Source organism: Cebus imitator, unplaced genomic scaffold, assembly GCF_001604975.1.
Source record: "Cebus imitator isolate Cc_AM_T3 unplaced genomic scaffold, Cebus_imitator-1.0 Scaffold132, whole genome shotgun sequence".
In the NCBI taxonomy this organism is placed as follows: domain Eukaryota; kingdom Metazoa; phylum Chordata; class Mammalia; order Primates; family Cebidae; genus Cebus; species Cebus imitator.
Window position 1 is genome coordinate 1,124,708 of NW_016107447.1, and position 18,371 is coordinate 1,143,078.

At 39.5% G+C, this 18,371-nt stretch overlaps 1 protein-coding gene across 1 annotated transcript; it reads left to right on the forward strand.

The window, feature by feature from the left end:
* The first annotated feature begins 11,789 nt into the window (after positions 1 to 11,789).
* Positions 11,790 to 13,385, forward strand: LOC108313010 (semenogelin-1-like). Its single transcript, XM_017541204.2, has 2 exons — positions 11,790 to 11,865; positions 12,109 to 13,385. The coding sequence occupies exons 1-2, from the start codon at positions 11,790 to 11,792 to the stop codon at positions 13,383 to 13,385; spliced, it is 1,353 nt and encodes a 450-aa protein (XP_017396693.1).
* Positions 13,386 to 18,371: the final 4,986 nt, after the last annotated feature.

Genomic DNA, 18,371 nt, shown 5'->3' on the forward strand with positions numbered 1-18,371 from the left:
ATCTTCCATTGAATTTGGGGTAGAAATACCTGGTAACGTATCCTGGAAAATTGCCCTTATGTAACAAAGAGGAATATTGCTTAGGATTAAGGAGTAAAGCTGAAAATGAAAATGATCAGTCTTGATTTCAAGTCATTTTTCTTTCCATAGGATGTAGACCAGGACAGGAGGATGCAGGAGTCTTTCTCATAAAACCATTGTTTCATCAGCTTGGCCTGACCCTGGGTGAAAGGGGTAGGGTTATAACAGAAATTCCAGACCAACAGAACAATAAGCCAAAGTGTGGAATTACAGTCAACATTAATTTCAGCATTGTTTATGACTGCAAAATGTTGGAAACAACCAAAATACCCATACAGAAAAGAGTGATTGTATAAATAGTAGCACAACCCTAAAATGAAGTACTATGCAGCTATTCTAAGGAACATGGAAGATGTCCATGAACAGATGTATGTTAATTATAAATACATTGTGGAATGATAAATTTAAAGTGTCTTATGATAATGAATGCAAAAGAAGAAAGTGTCTGTTTACCTACTCATTGCAAAAAGGAAAAAACAAAAAGGAAAGGAAAAATGCAGAGACCAATGAGAGTTGTACCTATAGGATGTGGTCAGGAATTGGTAGAAAGGAAAGAGAGAATGGAAATGGATACCTGATTCTTCTCTGACCATACCTTTATGCACAAATCTGACTGTAGAGCCATGTGAAAATTTCACATATTCAGATGAATAAATAAATGAATAAACCTCATAGGATTGGGAGATAATTTGCAATCAAATACAAACTATTTGTTTGACAAACCAACGAACAAACAAATAAACCACAGATATGAGAGGGCCATGAAGATTAAGGAAACTTCAATTTTTGGAACCATTATAAAACTTAATGAAGATGAATAAACACTTGTTACAGAATATCAAATCAGCCATTATCTTGAGTTCTTCTGTACCACTTTGGTGTCCCCATGCACAGTGATCCCAACCTCATGTGCTCTGTGTTGTGCTCTTGCAAATTTTCTCTTCACCAGGCAGAGGGCTTTGCTTAATCTGCTAGTTCTTCTCGCCACAGCAAGGACTTCAAGAGGCTACACAGTCCTATTTTCTCATCTTACAATAACTAGAATTGAGGTGGGAGATAGAAGGAACTTGTCCAGAATCGTTACTGGGAAATCAGTCTCATTTGTGAAAAGACAAATTATATTTTATTTAACTTGCATTTCTTGAACTATGAATGAAGCTATCATTGTTTTCATATATGCATTAACTGTTGGTATTATAATTTCTCTAAATACCTGGTGCTGCTCATATCTTACATTCTTTATTAGATGATGTGTTCTTCTTTATTATATTGAAGAATTTTTTCAATATGCTATGATTCATCCTTTATCTGGTATATGTTTATTAACATATTCCAATCTCTGTTACTTTATCTGTGGCTGGTTTCACCTCACAACTTAAACATTTTTATATAGTTTTACAATTTTTTTCAAATTTTATTTTAGATATGGGGGTACATGCTACATGGGCATATTGTGCGATGCTAAGGTTCGGGGTACAGATCCCATCACCAGGTAGTGAGCACAGTATCCAATAGATAGGTTTTCAACCCATGCCCACTTCCCTTTCTCCTCCTTCCAGTAGTCTGCAGTGTCTGCTGTTCCCATGTTTATGTCAGTGTGTTCAGTGTTTAGCTCCCACTTACCAGTGAAAATGTGGTATTTGGTTTTCTGTTCCTGCATAAATTTGCTTAGGATAATAACCTCCAGCCGCATTCACGTTGCTACAAAGGATAGGATTTCATTCTTTTTATGGCTGTGTAGTATTCCATGGTGTATACATGTTATATTTTCCTTATCTAATCTGCCATTTATGAGCACCTATGTTGATTCTATGTCCTTGCTATTGTGCATAGGAAAGAAATGAACATGACTGCAGGTGTCCTTTTTGTAGAATGATTTATTTTCCTTTTGGCATGTGTGTGTGTGTGTGTGTGTATATATATATATATATATATATATTAGTGGAATTGCTGGGTCGAATGGTGGCTCTGTTTTATGTTCTTTGAGAAATCTCCAAACTGTTCTCTATAGTGGGGCTGAATTAATTTGCATACCAACCAACTGAAGGAGAACAGGATATAAGCACTCTCTTTTCTTCACAGCCTCACAGCATCTGTTGTTTCTTGACTTTGAAATTACAGCCATTCAGCAACAGTCCCTCTGGAACATCAACCCAGTGGCCTGAGAACTGTTCCTGTCCCTTCAGCACCCACATGGGCTGCTGCTTTCCCTGAATGTAAAGACTCAGAGTGCAAACCTGCCTGACCCAGCCCCCACCTGGTTTTGTTCTGCCACCTGCCCTGGTAAGTTTAACACACAAAAAACAGAAACCCTTGGAAGCTATATAGCCCCACCTACTGCATGAGAAACCAGAGTTTCTGAAAAACCAGAAACTCTTGGAAGCTATATGGCCCCACCTACTGCCTGAGAAACCCAGGCAACATAAAGCAAGCAAAAAAATCCCACTTCTGCTACCATAGCTGGTGCTCTTTTGCAAGCGCCATCTCCTGGCTGGAGGCCAACCAACACAGTCCATTACAGCATCTCCTGGTGGATTAACACTGTACCTAGGAAGGAGAAAATGGCTGAGCAATCTCAGCTATTACCACTGCCTATACCACTCTGACTAACCAAGTAGTCCTGATTCTGTACAAGTGACCAGTTCAGTACTACTATAACCAGCATTTGAGGAAGCCAACACACTAAGGCTATCAATAACCAAGAAATCCCATAGAGTTTGCATCACTCCCCTAATACCCCCATGGCTGGGAGACTAGAGGACAGGCCACATCACCAGATCTCTTGCAGATATTCCCCAGCACTGGCCTGGAGTGTGGCAATGTCACTGGGCAACTAGATCTAGAGGAGCATTTGAGAATTCTCAGTGCCCTACTCTGCAAAAGTTTGCTGCTATAGTGTCATGACTTTTTCAGGGATGAGCTTGCAGGGCTATATCTCAGGTCAGGGTTGTGTGCATGCACCTGGTGGGTTAGCCAGTTGTGTTCTGGCTTATTGGTGTTGGAACCAGGGTGCCATGATACTGACAGGGAACATGTGTATATGTTTGCTGGGCCAGCCAGGGGCATGCCTGCCAGGAGTGGCATGGGTGGCTGTTTCTCAGTCTCAGGCCATGTATGCACAGCTGCTCAGATGGCCTGAGGTGATGTCTGTCAGGAGCAGCCCACTGCGCTGTTTCTTAGGCTCAAGACAAGGGTACAGGGCGGCTTGGATAGCCTAGTGGCATGTCTGCTGGGGGAGGGAACAGGGCTGCTTCTTTGGCCTTTGACACAGCTGCATGGCTGCTTGGCTAGGCTTTGGGCACTTCTGTGAGAGGTGGCACAAGAAGTGGTTTTGTTGGCCCAGGGTGCAAGCACAGGGTTTCTTGTTAGGCTTTGAGGCATGCCCACCAAGGCAGACTGTGGGGCTCTTTCTCAGTCCTGAGACAAAGGCCCATAGTTGTTTGGCTGGCCTGGGGCATTCCACCGGGGTAGCCATTGGCTGATCCCCAAGTTTGGGAAATGGGCTTTTGGCTGCTTGGCCAGTCTGGGGTCATGCCCACGAAGGGTGGCTTGTGGGACTGTTTCTCAGGCCCTTACTTGGAAGATAGGACCATTGGGCAAGCCACGGATGTATCTGTGGAGGGCAAGGGTGCTGCATGGCTATTTCTCAAGTATTGAGTGAGGACTGCATCAGCTGCTTGGAGTTCAGAGGCCCCTTCTGCTTGGTAGAGGGCAGGTGACAGTTTGGCTAGTTCAAGGACAGGTTTACTTGAACCTTGGTGTGTCTGGATGATTATTACCCAGCTGAAATGCAGTGGCATAAGTTGGTTTCCCTGCTGTGCCAGAACAGAGTCACAGCCAATCCTGGGTTCGAACTCTGCACAGCTAGAGTTGTGGAGTTCAGCCACTATGCGAGCTTGTTATAATGAGGTTGGAGCCCTAATGCTGGAGACCTGTAGTTGTCAGAAGTTCCCAGAGGAGGCTACACTCCAGAGGGGGCTCTGTTATCAAGATGGGATTATGCTGCCACAGCTTGGCCCAAGTGGGTGGGTGGGATGTGGGCAGTGCACCCCTTGTGCCCCGAATGCAGAGCAGTACACCTGTGTGAATTCCCAGCAGCTCTCTGAACTGGGCTCAGGATTTTAAAAGACTGTGGAAGTCTCCTGTTGTAAGGACAGTATATGTTTGCAGTCGCGAGATGACTGGCAGGGAACTTTTTACATTTTCCCTGCAACAGGAAGGCCCCCCCACCGCCTGCTCCAGACAGATCTGATCTGGGTGGAGGGAGACAGGCAGCAGAATCCAGATGCCTCTGCACTGCCCTCCTGAACTCCTAATCACCACAGGTTCATCTCCACTCCCCTATGCCCTCCAGCACTCTTTCTTTGACACCAAATCTTAACTGTTGCCTTAACCCTTTCTTCTGGTAGGGATGAGCACCATGAGTCTCTAGTTAGCCATCTTGCTGACTGCCAAATTTTCTATTTCTTCATAGTTAAATCTTGATAGCTTATATGGGTCTAGGAATTCATCAGTTTCTTCTAGATTATCTAATGTTAGTATATAGTTGTTCATGAGTCTCTTATGAGCTCTGTATTTCTGTGGTATCAGATGTAATGTCTCCTTTTTCATCTCTGATTTTACTTATTTGAGTCTTCTTTCTTTTGTTTTACTTAGTCTTGCTAAAAGTTTGGTGATTTTCTTTGTCATTTCCAAAAGCCAACTCTTGGTCTTATTGATCTTTTGTATTTCCAGTCTCCATTTTAGTTATTTCTACTGCATCCTGATTATTTCTTTTCTTCTAGTGTTATTAAAAAAAGATAAGTTTTCTCTTTTGTTTTTCTTATTCCTCGTGGTGCCACATGAGGTTATTTATTTTAGATTTTTTTTCTTTTTTGTGTAGGCACTTTCTGCTGTAACTTTCTGTTTTAGAACTATTTTTGCTATATCTCATAGCCTTTGATACATTGTTTTTAGCTCGTCTCAAAGAAATTTTAATTTCCTTTTTAATTTCTTCTTTGGCCAGTTGGTTGTTCAGGAGCATGTAGTTTAACTTCCATGTATTTGTGTATTTTCTGAAATTCCTTCTTTTATCGATTTCTATTTTGACAGCATTGTAGTCAGAAACAATACTTGATATAGTATCAGTCTTTATTAGTATGTTAAGACTTGTTTTGTGGCCTAACTTATAATAATCTATTTTGGAGAATATTTCATGTGCAGTTGAGAAGAATATGTATTCTGCAGTTGTTTAATAAACTTTTCTGTATATGCCCTTAAAGTCTATTTGGTCTGGAGTATTGCTTATGTCTCATATTTCTTTGTAGATTTTCTCTCTGGATGATCTGTCCATTGCTATTATAGAGTTTTGAAATTTTCTGATGGTATAGTTTGGATATCTGGCCACTCCAAATCTCATGTTGAAATGTGACCATCAATTTTGGAGGTGCAGCCTAGTGAGAGGTGTTTGGGTCGTGGGGATAGATCCCTCATTAATGGCCTGATGCCTTCCCTGCAGTGAGTTCTCACTCTCTTAATTCACATGAGGACTGGTTGTTTAAAAAGACCTTGGCATCTCACTTGCTCCCTCTCTCACCATGTGATACACTAGCTCCCCTTCCCTTCTATAATAATTAAATACTTTCTAGGGCATCACCAGAAACTGAGCAGATGCTGGAACCAGGCATCTTAGCCTGCAGAGCTTAGAGTCAAACAAACCTCTTTTCTGTATACATTATCTAGTCTCAAGTATTCTTTTATAGCAATGCAAAATGGCCTAAAACACCTACTATTATTTTATGCAGTTGATATCTCTTTTCAAAATATTTGCTTTTATATCGTTAGGTGCCTGGATTTTGGGTGCATATATGCTTACAATTGTTGTATTGCCTTGCTGAATTGACCTCTTCAGCACTATATAATGATCTTCTTTACGTCTTTTTACATTTTTGACTTAAAGTCTATTTGATCTGATATAAGTATTGTTACTCCTGCTCTCTGTTGGTTTCTGCTTGTGTGGAATGTTTTTTCCATCCATTATCTTTCAGGCTATGTGTGTAATTACCAGTATAGTTGTCTCTTTTAGGAAGCCTATTGATGGATTTTGTTTTTTTCCCCACTCATCCACTCGAGGCGTTTGATTAGTGAATTCAATTTATTCACCTTCAAGATAATTATTCACAGGTAAGGACTTACTACTGCTACTTTTCACTGTTTTCTAGTTGTTTTGGTAATTCTTTCTTTTTTTTCTCTCTTATTGCCTTCTACTGTGATTAAGTTAGTTTCTCTAGCAGTGTATTTTGATACTTGTTTTTTTATTTTTAGGGAATCTACTAAAATGTTATCTTTGTGGCTAACGTGGGGCCTTAAAAAACATTCTGTAGCTATCACAAGTGATTTTAACCTGATAATAACTTGTTTGATTACAAAACATAAAACTGCACCTTACCATTACTTCCCTCCCCACATTTTGATATTTTCATGTCACAATTAACAGCTTTTATATGGCATATACATTAACAATTTATTGTAGTTATTATTAATTTCAACAGTTTTGTCTTTTAACCCTCATACTAAAGATAGAAATGATCTATGCCTCACCATTAGAGTGTGACAGAATTCTGAATTTGACTGTGTAATTACTTTTATTAGTGAGTTCTACACTTTTAGATTATTTTATATTACTCATTAGCATCCTTTTCTTTTACCTAGAAGAACTCCTTTAGCATTTCTTGTGAAATAGGTCTGATGGTGACATACTTCCTCATCTTTGCATGCCCGGGAAAGTTTTTCATTTCTCTGTCATTTCTGAAGAACAACTTTGCTGAGTATCATATCGTATGCTCGGATGTTTTTCTTTTTTTTCATTACTTTATTATTCCACTCTTTTCTTATCTTTAGTATTCCCTTTGAGAAATATAATTTGATTGTAGCACTATTCGTAATAGCAAAAACATGGAATCAACTTAGGTGCCCATCAATGGTGGATCAGATAAAGAAATACGGTATATATACACCATGGAATACTACACAGTCATACAAAATAAATAAAATTCTGTCTTTGCAGCAACATGGATGTAGTGGGAGGCCATTATCTTAAGTGGATTAATGCAGGAAAAGAAAACTATATACCACATATTCTCAGTTATAGAGGGGAGCTAAATGTCAGATACTCATGGACATAAAGATGGAAATAATAGACACTGAAGACGACTAGAGGAGAGAAGGAGGAAGGAAAGGGGACAAAGGTTAAAAAACTAAATGTTGGGTATTGTGCTCAGTATCAGAGCGAAAGGAAAATTCATACCCAAGCTTCAGCATCATGCAATATACCCAGGTAACAAACTTGCACACTTGCCCCTGAATGTAAAATAAAAGTTGAAAAAGGAAAAAAAAAAAAAAGGCTGCTGGCCGGGCGCGGTGGCTCACGCCTATAATCCCAGCACTTTGGGAGGCCGAGGCGGGTCAATCACAAGGTCAAGAGCTCGAGACCATCCTGGTCAACATGGTGAAATCCCGTTTCTACTGAAAATACAAAAATTAGCTGGGCTTGGTGGCACATGCTTGTAGTCCCAGCTACTCAGGAGGCTGAGGCAGGAGAAGTGCTTGAACCCAGGAGGCGGAGGTTGCGGCATTGCACTCTAGCCTGGGTAACAAGAGTGAAACTCCATCTCAAAAAAAAAAAAAAAAAAAAAGAAAAAGTCTGCTGTGAAGTGTATTGGAACTTTTTTTGCATTTTATTTGCTTCTTTTCTTTTGCTGCTTCAGGATCATTTCTTTGATCTTTCACAGTTTGATTGTTACATGTTTAGTCTTTTTTGAATTGAATCTGATTGGTGACTGTTGACCATCCTGTACTTTGACATATGTATATATTCTTCAATATACTCTTCATATTTGGAAAGTTTTCTGTTATTACTTTTTAAATAAGCTTTCTTTACTTTTCCATTTATCTTTCTTAACTTCTCTTGAATGCCAGTAAATTGTCCCTTTGCTCACTTAATACTATTCCACACATCCCATAAGTTTCCTTTGTTCTATTTTATTCTTTTTTCTTTTTTCCTTTTCTGAATATATATTGTCAAATAACCTGTATTCAAGCTCACAGATTATTCCTTCTGCTTGATCCTTTCTGGTGTTAATGCACTCTATTGCACTTTTCATTTTATTCATTATATTTTTCAACTCCCATATTAACATTAGGTATTTTGTTATCATTTTTGCCCTTTATTACATCTCTCTTTCTGGTCACTTACTTTTTTCATCATTTAATTTCATTATTTATCTGTATTTTATTGAAGTTCTTTGAGCTTCCTTAGAATAGCCATTTTAAATTCTTTGTCAGGCAGGTCATACATCTCCATGTCTTTGGGGCCAATCAAGGGTATCTTATTTTGTTCATTTGGTACTTTATTTTGTTCATTTGGTGTCACCAGTTTTCCCCAATTGTTCTTGATCCTTGTGATTGTGCATTGATGCCTGCATATTGAAGAAGTAGGTGCTTATTGAATTGAGGTAGATACTTAAATGTAGATATTGAATTGAAGATAGGTACTTATTCCAGTTTGGCTTTGTCTGAGAATGTCCCTCAATTCTGTCCACAAATTCTAGGCAGATCATCTTTTCTGGGTTTGCAAGCCTGTGACTCTTTCAGTCATTGCAGCACAAGGAGGTGTCATAAACCCAGGACCACCATGGCCAGTTCTGCACCAGTTTGTAACCTTTGGCTGCAGAGGCTGGCACAATGATGGACTGTATTCCAAACTCCTCCTCACTGATACCTGCCTATCTCTGATGGTTATTCATAATCCAAGGTTGCTGTAGTTGGCTGCCAGTGATGCAAGCAAGAACACAAGTTCACCACACAGAAACTGTGTGTTCCTCTCTGCTGCTGGGGCGGGTCTAGCTGCTTAGGTCACAGATACTCACCCAAAGTCAGGGTCTATGGGTATTCTCTCAGTGCTAAATTTTACTATTATAACACTAGTGTTGGGTTCTATGAAAAAGTCCAAGCCTTACTTCCTTCCCTTCCTCCCAAAAGAAAGTAGCTCTCTCAGCACTGTGCTGCCTGTGGTTGGGTTAGGGGTAATGCAGGAAACAAAATTGTCTTTTATATCTTCTTCAATGTGTATTTTAAATTATGATGCTATAATCAATTCTGTAATATCTCACCTGGCCTCCTTAGCTTTTGAGAAAATATTATCATGTGTGAATAATTATTAAATTTGATTTTTGTAATGTTTATAATTTGATGGGTATAATCTCTGGGGAATCCTACTCTACCAGGTTTTTCTACCTATTCTCTAAAAACAACTATATTTGAATCTTTTCTAAGTTGTAAAGTGATTTCCCATAGAATTCAGCAAAATACATTTAAATCTTCCTGTTTTCTTCTTTTCCTGTGAGTATAAAACACTCTGATTTTTGTGCCAATTTTGTGCATTTTAATATTTTGCATATTTTTCATTTTTCCAACAGGACAAATCATTTGGTCACTTAATCTTTTCCCTTTATAATGCCACATCTAAGATGTATGCGTCACCATACCATTTTTATGCTTTCCAAATCACTGATTTCTGATTTCAACTTTATCAATACATTTCTTTACTATTTGGAAATGCTTTTTTCCCACATTTCATTGAATTCAATTTTAATATGAATATAATAATCATGTTATGCTTGGATTGCATTTTCCTGGTTTGTTTTTGCAAATATTGTGACCCCCTTTTTTTTATCTGTATCTTTTGGACACTAGATAAGATGAAAGTTTGGGTCTTGATCCATAAGTAAGACTGACATTTCAGACTCTATTTTCTATCAGTAAGCTTGGAACAGAACAGTTCCTGGTATTTTGTTTTTCTTTTTTTTTTTAATTGTACTTTAAGTTCTGAGGTACATGTGCAGATCTTGCAGGATTGTTGCATAGGTACACACATGCCATGGTGGTTCACTGCCTCCATCCGTCTGTCGCCTACATCAGGCGTTTCTCCCAATGTTATCCTTCCCCAACCTCCCCAACTCCCGCTGTCCCTTCCCTAGCCCCCCATCCCCCAACAGACCCCAGTGTGTGATGTTCTCCTCCCTGTGCCCATATGTTCTTATTGTTCAACACCTGCCTATGAGTGAGAACATGCGGTATTTGCTTTTCTGTTTTGCGTCAGTTTACTGAGAATTATGGTTTCCAGATTTGGAAGCATGAGAAAGACTACAGTGGTTAGCAGACACTAATACCTTTGACAAAATGCCATTGACATTTTGTTGCCAGGGTAATCAATTTTAGTTCAGGACAACATCACCCTACTCTGTTGAGTTTCTGCAACAAGGAACTACTTACTGCCTTTGAGGCAAACAGATAAATTTGGTAAGATCTCAGAGTGGCTCATGGAGAAGCCATGCAGCTCACATGATTTATGTCTGATAGCATAGCACTTTTTTCCGTGGTTGGCCTTTCCTTTTCCCTCTTCCATAGAGCATCGCCTACAGAAAGGTTAATATTTTAATATAGAATAATTGAAAATAAATTTTCAAGCTATCCTTTCCCCAAAACTACCCTCTAAGTTGTTCTGAATGTGCACAGGGACACTGTTGGGATGCTTTCTTCTTCTCCTGTGGTCTGCTCATAACAAAGTCTTTATGACTCAAAGTAAAGAAAGTTTATTTGGACTCCTCAGGATGTTGTCACAACTGGAAAAATCTATGCTTCTACCAATGGTGGGAATTTTGGCTTCATGTCCATTCATAATACGTTATTTAATTCACTGATGGTGGCAAATATTTCTCACAGCCTGTTGGGGGATATAGCTGTTTACTACTGAAGTAGAAACTTTTTTTAATTAAAAAAATATCTTCTGCTGTTTACATAGATTTCATGAAGAGATCCCAATTTAGAAACCAGCATTTTTACTCTTTTTCTAACAGTTGTTCCTATCACCATGAAAACATGTTACAATTCTCTCATCCTTTGAAAATGTATCTGGAGCTTACAGCCTCAGCTGTCATTCATTCCACCATGAATTCAGACTTCCTAAGAAGGTTACAGCTGGTCTCTATCCTTCAACTGAAAACCCAACACAATTGTATTTCTCTCTCATTAACGTTACTAGCAACAACTAAGAAAAACTTTGGACACATGTCAGTCTTCATTGTGACGAACTGACAGATATATTTAACATTGGTATGCCCCATTTACTTGTTTAAAATTTCTTTCTTTGGATTCCATAATGTTTCATTATATACAATGTCATTCAACATCTATGATTGCTCATTCTTAGGTAAAATAGAATGTGTCTCAACATCATTTTTAAAACAAAAAAAAGGATGAAGTTCTATTTAAAATAGAGTATTTAAATTACTATACCATAAAGGGAAACTCACATTTAGAAGATAAAGGCGTTCTCAGAAACCAATTACTTTGTAACCTGAAGTTAGTCTCTTCGCTACTTTTGTCTTTTGTCTATACTTCCATAAAATGCAAGCGATCTGGCATGATAATCTACAAGGACTCATTAAAAATTTGCTGTGGCTTCCAGAAGAAAGAAAATGCCTTTGGCATCATGTCGCTGGGGACATTGACTATCTCATACTCAGCAGGGGTGAGGAAGTTTCTGTTTACTGATAAGCTAAGAAAAGGCAATGGTTTTCGTAATTTAAGCTCCACCTGTGGCACATGCACTCAAGGAAAATATAAATGACAAGGTCCACCCGACTCTCAGACAAGGTTTTCCAAGCAAGATGAAGCCCATCATCTTCTTCGTGTTTTCCCTGCTCCTCATCCTGGAGAAGCAAGCAGCTGTGATGGGACAAAAAGGTGAGTGGAGAGGGTAAGCCTTGGGGAAAGCTGCTCAGGCAGAATGGCCTCTAAGGGTATTCAGGGTGCAAACAGTAACCTGTCCAGGCACAGATTCTTCTCGTTGAAGAGAATTGATTTTCTCCATCCAAAGCTTCAGGCTTTCTAGAAACATCAGTAGTTTGCTGGGAAAAGGTGGGACGTAGGCATTGCAAGGGAGCTTTGGAGATAATGAATGCATACATTTCTATTATCAATTACCAGGTGGACCAAAAGGCCGATTACCAGGTGAATCTTCCCAATTTCCACATGGACAAAACGGCCTGCAGTATTTTGCACGAAAAGGCAAACAGCATGCTGAATCCAAAGGCGGTGTTTCTACTGAACACACATTTCATGTAGCCGCCCCTGATCGTGACCAGACCCGAAAAAGTAAGCAATATGACTTGAATGCCCAAAATAAAACGACAAAATCAGAAAAGCATCCAGGTGGACGTCAAGAACCATTCAATCATAAGCAAGAAGGCAGAGAGCATGGTAAATCAAAAGGTGATTTTCACGTGGTAGTTATACACCATAAAGGAGGCCACGCTCCTCGTGGGACAAAAAATCCTTCTCAAGATCGGGGAAATAGCACATCTGGAAAGGGAAAATCCAGTCAAGATTCAAACACAAAAGAAAGGCTACTGGCTCCTGGACTAGGTAAAGAACAAGATTCAGTCTCTGGTGCACAAAAAAATAGAACACAAGGTGGATCCCAAAGCAGTCCTGTTCTCAAAACTGAAGATCCAGTACGTAACAAAAAACCTGAGACTCTAAATTCTCTTCCAAATAAAGGGAGTTCCCCAAATGTGAATGAAACGAAACAGAAACATTCAAGTAAAGTGCAAACCCCACTCTGTTCTGCACAAGAAGCCAGACTCCAACATGGATCCAAAGACGTTTTTTCTAAGAATCAAAACCAGACAAGAAATCCCAATCGAGATCAAGAGCGTGGCCCAAAAGCACATAACAGGTCCTGCCGATGTTCAAGTGCAGAAGAAAGACCACTTAATCATGGAGAAAAGGGCATACAGAAAGATGCATCCAAAGGCAGTACTTCTAACCAAACTGCAGATAAAATACATGACAAGCCTCCAAAACAGGTAACAACTCCTAGTCAAGGAGATGGCCATAGGGCAAATAAAACGTCATTCCCATCTTCAGCTGCAGAAGAAAGACGACCTAACCATGGAGAAAAGGACATACAGAAAGGTGTATCCAAAGTTAGTACTTCTAACAAAACTGAAGATAAAATAGTTGCCAAGCCTCGAAAACAGATAACAACTCCTAGTCAAGATCAACGGTCTGGTCAAGACCCAAAAGGAAAATCTGGCCAATCTGCAGATAAAGAAAAAGACCTACTCAGTCATGACCAAAAAGGCACACACGAACGCGGATCTCATGGGGGATTGAATATTGTAATAGTACAGCATGAAGCTGACAATGATCATGATTTGACACAACGTCATGACAGCAACCCAAACTCAATATTTACATAAAGCTACCATTCAGTAACCAGGTGAAAAGATGGCCCAATATCAAGGTACAATTTTTTTTTTTAAGCAAATCAGGGCAATACCTCTCCCAATGTTTAGAACTATTAGGAACTCTCCAGGACTTTTGTGGGATTGATAACCATTGTTCACACCAAGAGAAGTGCTGTATTACAAGCGGTAGGAAGATGAGCCTCACCATTCCCAGGTGAGGAGAGGATCTGGTAGTGGCAGACAAGGATGCCCGGCCTGTCATGAGGTCCTAGAATTCCTATCCTTAGTTGAGTATTCGTCAGTAATATTTTTATACACGCCTACCTTGAATAGGTACTGGCTACATATGCATATTTATAAGTTTATGGCATATTCTCGTCAATTCTTAGACTTTAGGTTAGTAAGCCTGAATTTCTTTCCTATATACCATGAAGTATGACAGCAGTTAATATTTTCTTTCTGCACACCAATAAATGTTCTTGCATCCCTGTTCGGGTTCATCTATGTTCCTTCGGAGACCACAAGCCCAAAGACTAGCAGTCCTCCCTCTCAGAATACAGGAAAGAGATATGTAGAAAGATCCCTGTTCATGTTGTGAAAGAGGAGATGGAAAAGGAGACACAAGAGATGGTGAGGGATCTCATGGGCCAATTGGATGTTTGCAATGTCAGGAGAGGAAAACTGAAGCCCTAAGAGGGGTAATGGTGCTTCCCTGTCTCTTTGCAATAAGTAACACTGCACTTGAAGAGAGGGCAAGCAGCAGAAACAATGGCCCCAGCTGGCAGCTAGTGGCCTGGCATCCTAGTAATAGGAGGCTGGCAGATTTGGAGCTGAAGGGGACAGGGGGTGCAGCTACCATCCTCACCCTTCACTTCTTACTACCCTAACCTCACTGATTCTCTTCTTTCTCTCTAGGTGTCACTTGACCTCAGTAAATCCTGTGACGTTTCTGGGATGCAGACTCCTGTGTGGTTTCAGATTCTTGATCATGCTTCCTTGAATTAGGCTTCCTAAACCTGAAGCCCCTTCAAATTTCCAATAAAGAGATCATTTTCTGCTTCATCTGCTTTTGACTCCTGTGTTCTCTGGATTCCTAGTGGCTCAAGGGGTTGAGGGGGCATTTCTAATATAAATGGTTTTGAAAGAAAACAAAGGGATATTTTTGAAGCATTAGGGAGACTAGTAATCAAAGCCACGTTTCTAGCTGTATTGATAGAAACCCAACGCTAAAAGCAGGGTGCTGTTACTCTACCAGTCACATGCCTACCACCTGAGGCAAACCCTAAAGGCTCTCATGATCCTGGTTCTAAGACCCCAGGAACTAACAATATCCCAGAAAGACAAGAGAAAATGTATTGCAACAGGCCCTGGGAAAGTCCCTGATCTGCTGATGGCCAATTCCACAGTAGCACATCCCTTCACTTAGCTTAAGAATGTCCTACTCCTACAGCATCTAAGATGCAATTACACCAAAGGTGGTATGTTAAATCTCCACCACTCTGGCAAGGGCAAGTGGGTTAAAATTTGCTGGTGGATGGAAAGACAGACCAGAGGAGCAGCCAAAGGAACCTTGAGAGAGGTGGTGTCTTCATAATGGAAATTCTGCTACCGATACTGCGTTTTTCCCATCTATTTCAAAAAAGTTTCTAGAGAAAGCCAAACCTCCAGAAGAGGCCAACATAGAGGAGTAAGAAAATCGCTAGCCTAAGAATAAGAGATTTGGATTCTAGTTCCAACCCTGCACATGAGAAACTGATACAACAATCTTCATAGTACATGCTGACTCAATACTGTAGCGGTTGAAAGAATGAAAGAAGGAAGGAAGAAAGGAAAGAAAGAAAGAAAAAGAAAGAAAGAGAAAGAAAGAAAGAGAGAGAAACAAAGAAAAAGAGAGAAAAAGGAAAGGAAAGGAAAGGGAAGGAATCTGCTGAATAGATTTTCTCTGCTGTGTTTGAACAGAAATACATTAAACAGTTTTCCTTGACATGTGGCTGATTGCATGGGGGAGGGAACATAAATTGACATTCAAAAAAGCCAGAGTCATAAATGCTGTGTGCTGTGGTACTATTAGCAGGAACTTTGATTCCTACCACTTGCATAGTCTTGGGTAGCATGATCTCTGATACTGAACTCCTGCTTCTTTGAAGGGATGATAATAACCATCTCATAAGAAAAGGAAAGGAAAGGGAATGAAAGGGGGAGAGAGGGAAGAAAGGAAGGAAGGAAGGAAGGAAGGAAGGAAGGAAGGAAGGAAGGAAGGAAGGAAGGAAGGAAGGAAGGAAGGTCCTAAAGATGGTGTCTAATGAGGTCCATTGTTACAATAAATTTGGTAGGGCCAGAATAGGTCAGATGGGCATGAATAGTTCAGAACAACACAGGCCTACTCAGAGCAGAGATTGGCATTGCTGCCCACCCTCAAAGCCATGGGTCATATAGTCCCAGGGTGGGGTTAGCCTGGACCCCACCTACCAAAAACCAAGGAGCCATAAGGGTATTTAAGAGTCATTGACGTCTTCCAGGGGAAGTGAATCATTCCCTAAGCCATCCAACGGCTTGCGAGTCAGTGGCTCAGCTTCATCAAAAGAGCCAAAAGAATAGGTGTAGCTATGTTTGTCCATCACCACAGCTAGGCAGTGGGGTGTGTATTATGAAGTCATAAAATCTACCAAATGTGTCATTGCTAAGAATTAGTATAGATCAGCCGAGAAATATGTATGTGGCTGTGAGTCTTCAGGTACCCATCTCCACTTCTCACACACATGTAGCACACAATATACAGTTGAATGGCCCCTGTGCTACAACAGCTTGGTGAAGAAAAAATTGTAGAGAACTAGCAATTGCTTATCATAAATTCTTCTTTTAGTTCTACTTCTTTGGCTGTATGACTCCAGCAAACAATTTATTGTTTTGTTTGCCTTGTATGTACAATAAAAGTACTGTTTCCAGATGGAAGAGAAAGAAAGAAGGAAGGAAGGAAGGAAAGAAAGAAAGAAAAAAGAAGGAAGGAGAAGAAAGAAGGAAAGAAAGAAAAGAAAGGAAGGAAGGAAGGAAGGAAGGAAAGAGAGAGAGAAAGAAGATCTTCTCTATCAGGTCTTAATGTCTTAATGGCCTGTAGGTGTGTGATTAGAGACTTTGTTATAGTGGAATGAGAACTCTGTCTCTCTTCACTGCTACCTTCCCAAGAGCATAGAGACCTTGTATTCAGCCACCTGCTTTATTTTCCAAGCCCAGCAGTTAGAGAGGAAAGGTTATGATGGGCTTAGGAGCCCAGCATCAGGAAAGCTAGAATTACCTGCTACAGTCTGCTGAACAGATTCTCTCCTCTATGTTTGGACAGAAATACATTAAACAGTTTTCCCTGACATGTTGCTGATTGCATGGGGGAAGGGAACATAAATTGACATGCAAACAAGCAAAAGAGCCAGAGTTATAAATGCTGTGTGCAGTGGTATAATTAGCATGAACTTTGGTTCCTATCACTCGCATAGTCTTGGGCAGCAGGTCTCTGATACTGACCTCCTGCCTCTTAATGAGGGGATAATAATAACCATCTCATAAAGATCCTTAGGTATGTTGAGTGAGATGATCACAGCCCAAATGCTCAATCAAAAGTGCCAGAATGACAACAAATTTGGAAATAATAATAATAAGACAATCTTTTATTATGTGTTCTTTGAAATGGAGGTAAAATACATACAAAGAAATGCACAGATCTTATATACCTGTTTGGATGAGACTGACAAACACATACATGTGGTTGCACGACATATAGATGAGCATATGGTACATTCATCTTGTCTTAGGCCCCTTTCAAATTTGCTGCAAGCTCTTCAGGGGCAAATGTTTACTGACTTAGAGAAACTCATAACTTGCTTGTTTTTAATCCTTACATAATGAAATCATATAATAACATTACCTTTTGTGTCTGGCCATTATTCAATGTTTGAGATTCATTGTTTCTGTATGTTTCAGCAGTTCATTCTTTTTATAGTCAAATAACATTGCATTGTTTGAGTCTCAGTATTTGTTCTTCCATTTATCTGCTGATAGATGAGCATTTGGTGTTCTCAGTTGAGCAATTGCAAATTAAGATGTCACATACATCCCAGTACAAGGCACAATAACATATATTTTTAATTATCCGTGATAAATACCTAGGAGTGAAATTTTCTCCCAGTGTGTGGCTTGAATTTTTTTTTTTTTTTTCTAATCATAGTGTATTCAGAAGACTAGAAGTTTTGAAGTGTGATGATATCAAATATACCTATTTTCCCTTTTAAATTGAATATTATTGTGTCTAAGAAGTTTTGCCTTCTCCAAGGCTGCAAAAATGTTCTGTCTGTGATGGCCTTCCCCAGAAGCTGAATAGGTTTAGCATCTATGTTAAGGTTTATTGTTCAAATTGATTAATATTTGCATTCCATGCAAGGTATAGATTAAGGTTCCTTTCTTCCAAGATGTGCTTGTTTTTATTAATGATTAATAATGCTGCCATGGAAATTTATCTACAAATTTTTATGTGAATACTTTTCAGTTCGCTTGGGTATAATCATGCAGTGGAATTTTTGAGTCACATGGCAACATTATTTAACTCTAGAAGAAGTTGACACACTATTTTCTACAATGACTCTACCATTTTATAGTCCCACCAGCAATGTATGAATGTTGCTATTTCTCCACATCCTCATCAACAATTGTTATTGCATGTTTTTTAAGATTATAGTTACTGTAAAAGCTGTGAAGTGGTATCATGTTTTGGTTTTGATTTGTACTTTCCTGATGACTAATGATATCACACAGCAGCAAATCACACATATCATTTCATTTCTCTTCTTTCTTTCTTTCTTTCTTTCTTTCTCTCTCTCTCTCTCTCTCTTTCTTTCTTTCTTTCTTTCTTTCTTTCTTTCTTTCTTTCTTTCTTTCTTTTTCTTTCTTTCTTTCTTTTTTCTTCCTTCCTTTCCTTTCTTCCTCCCTCCCTCCCTCCCTCCTTTCTTTCTT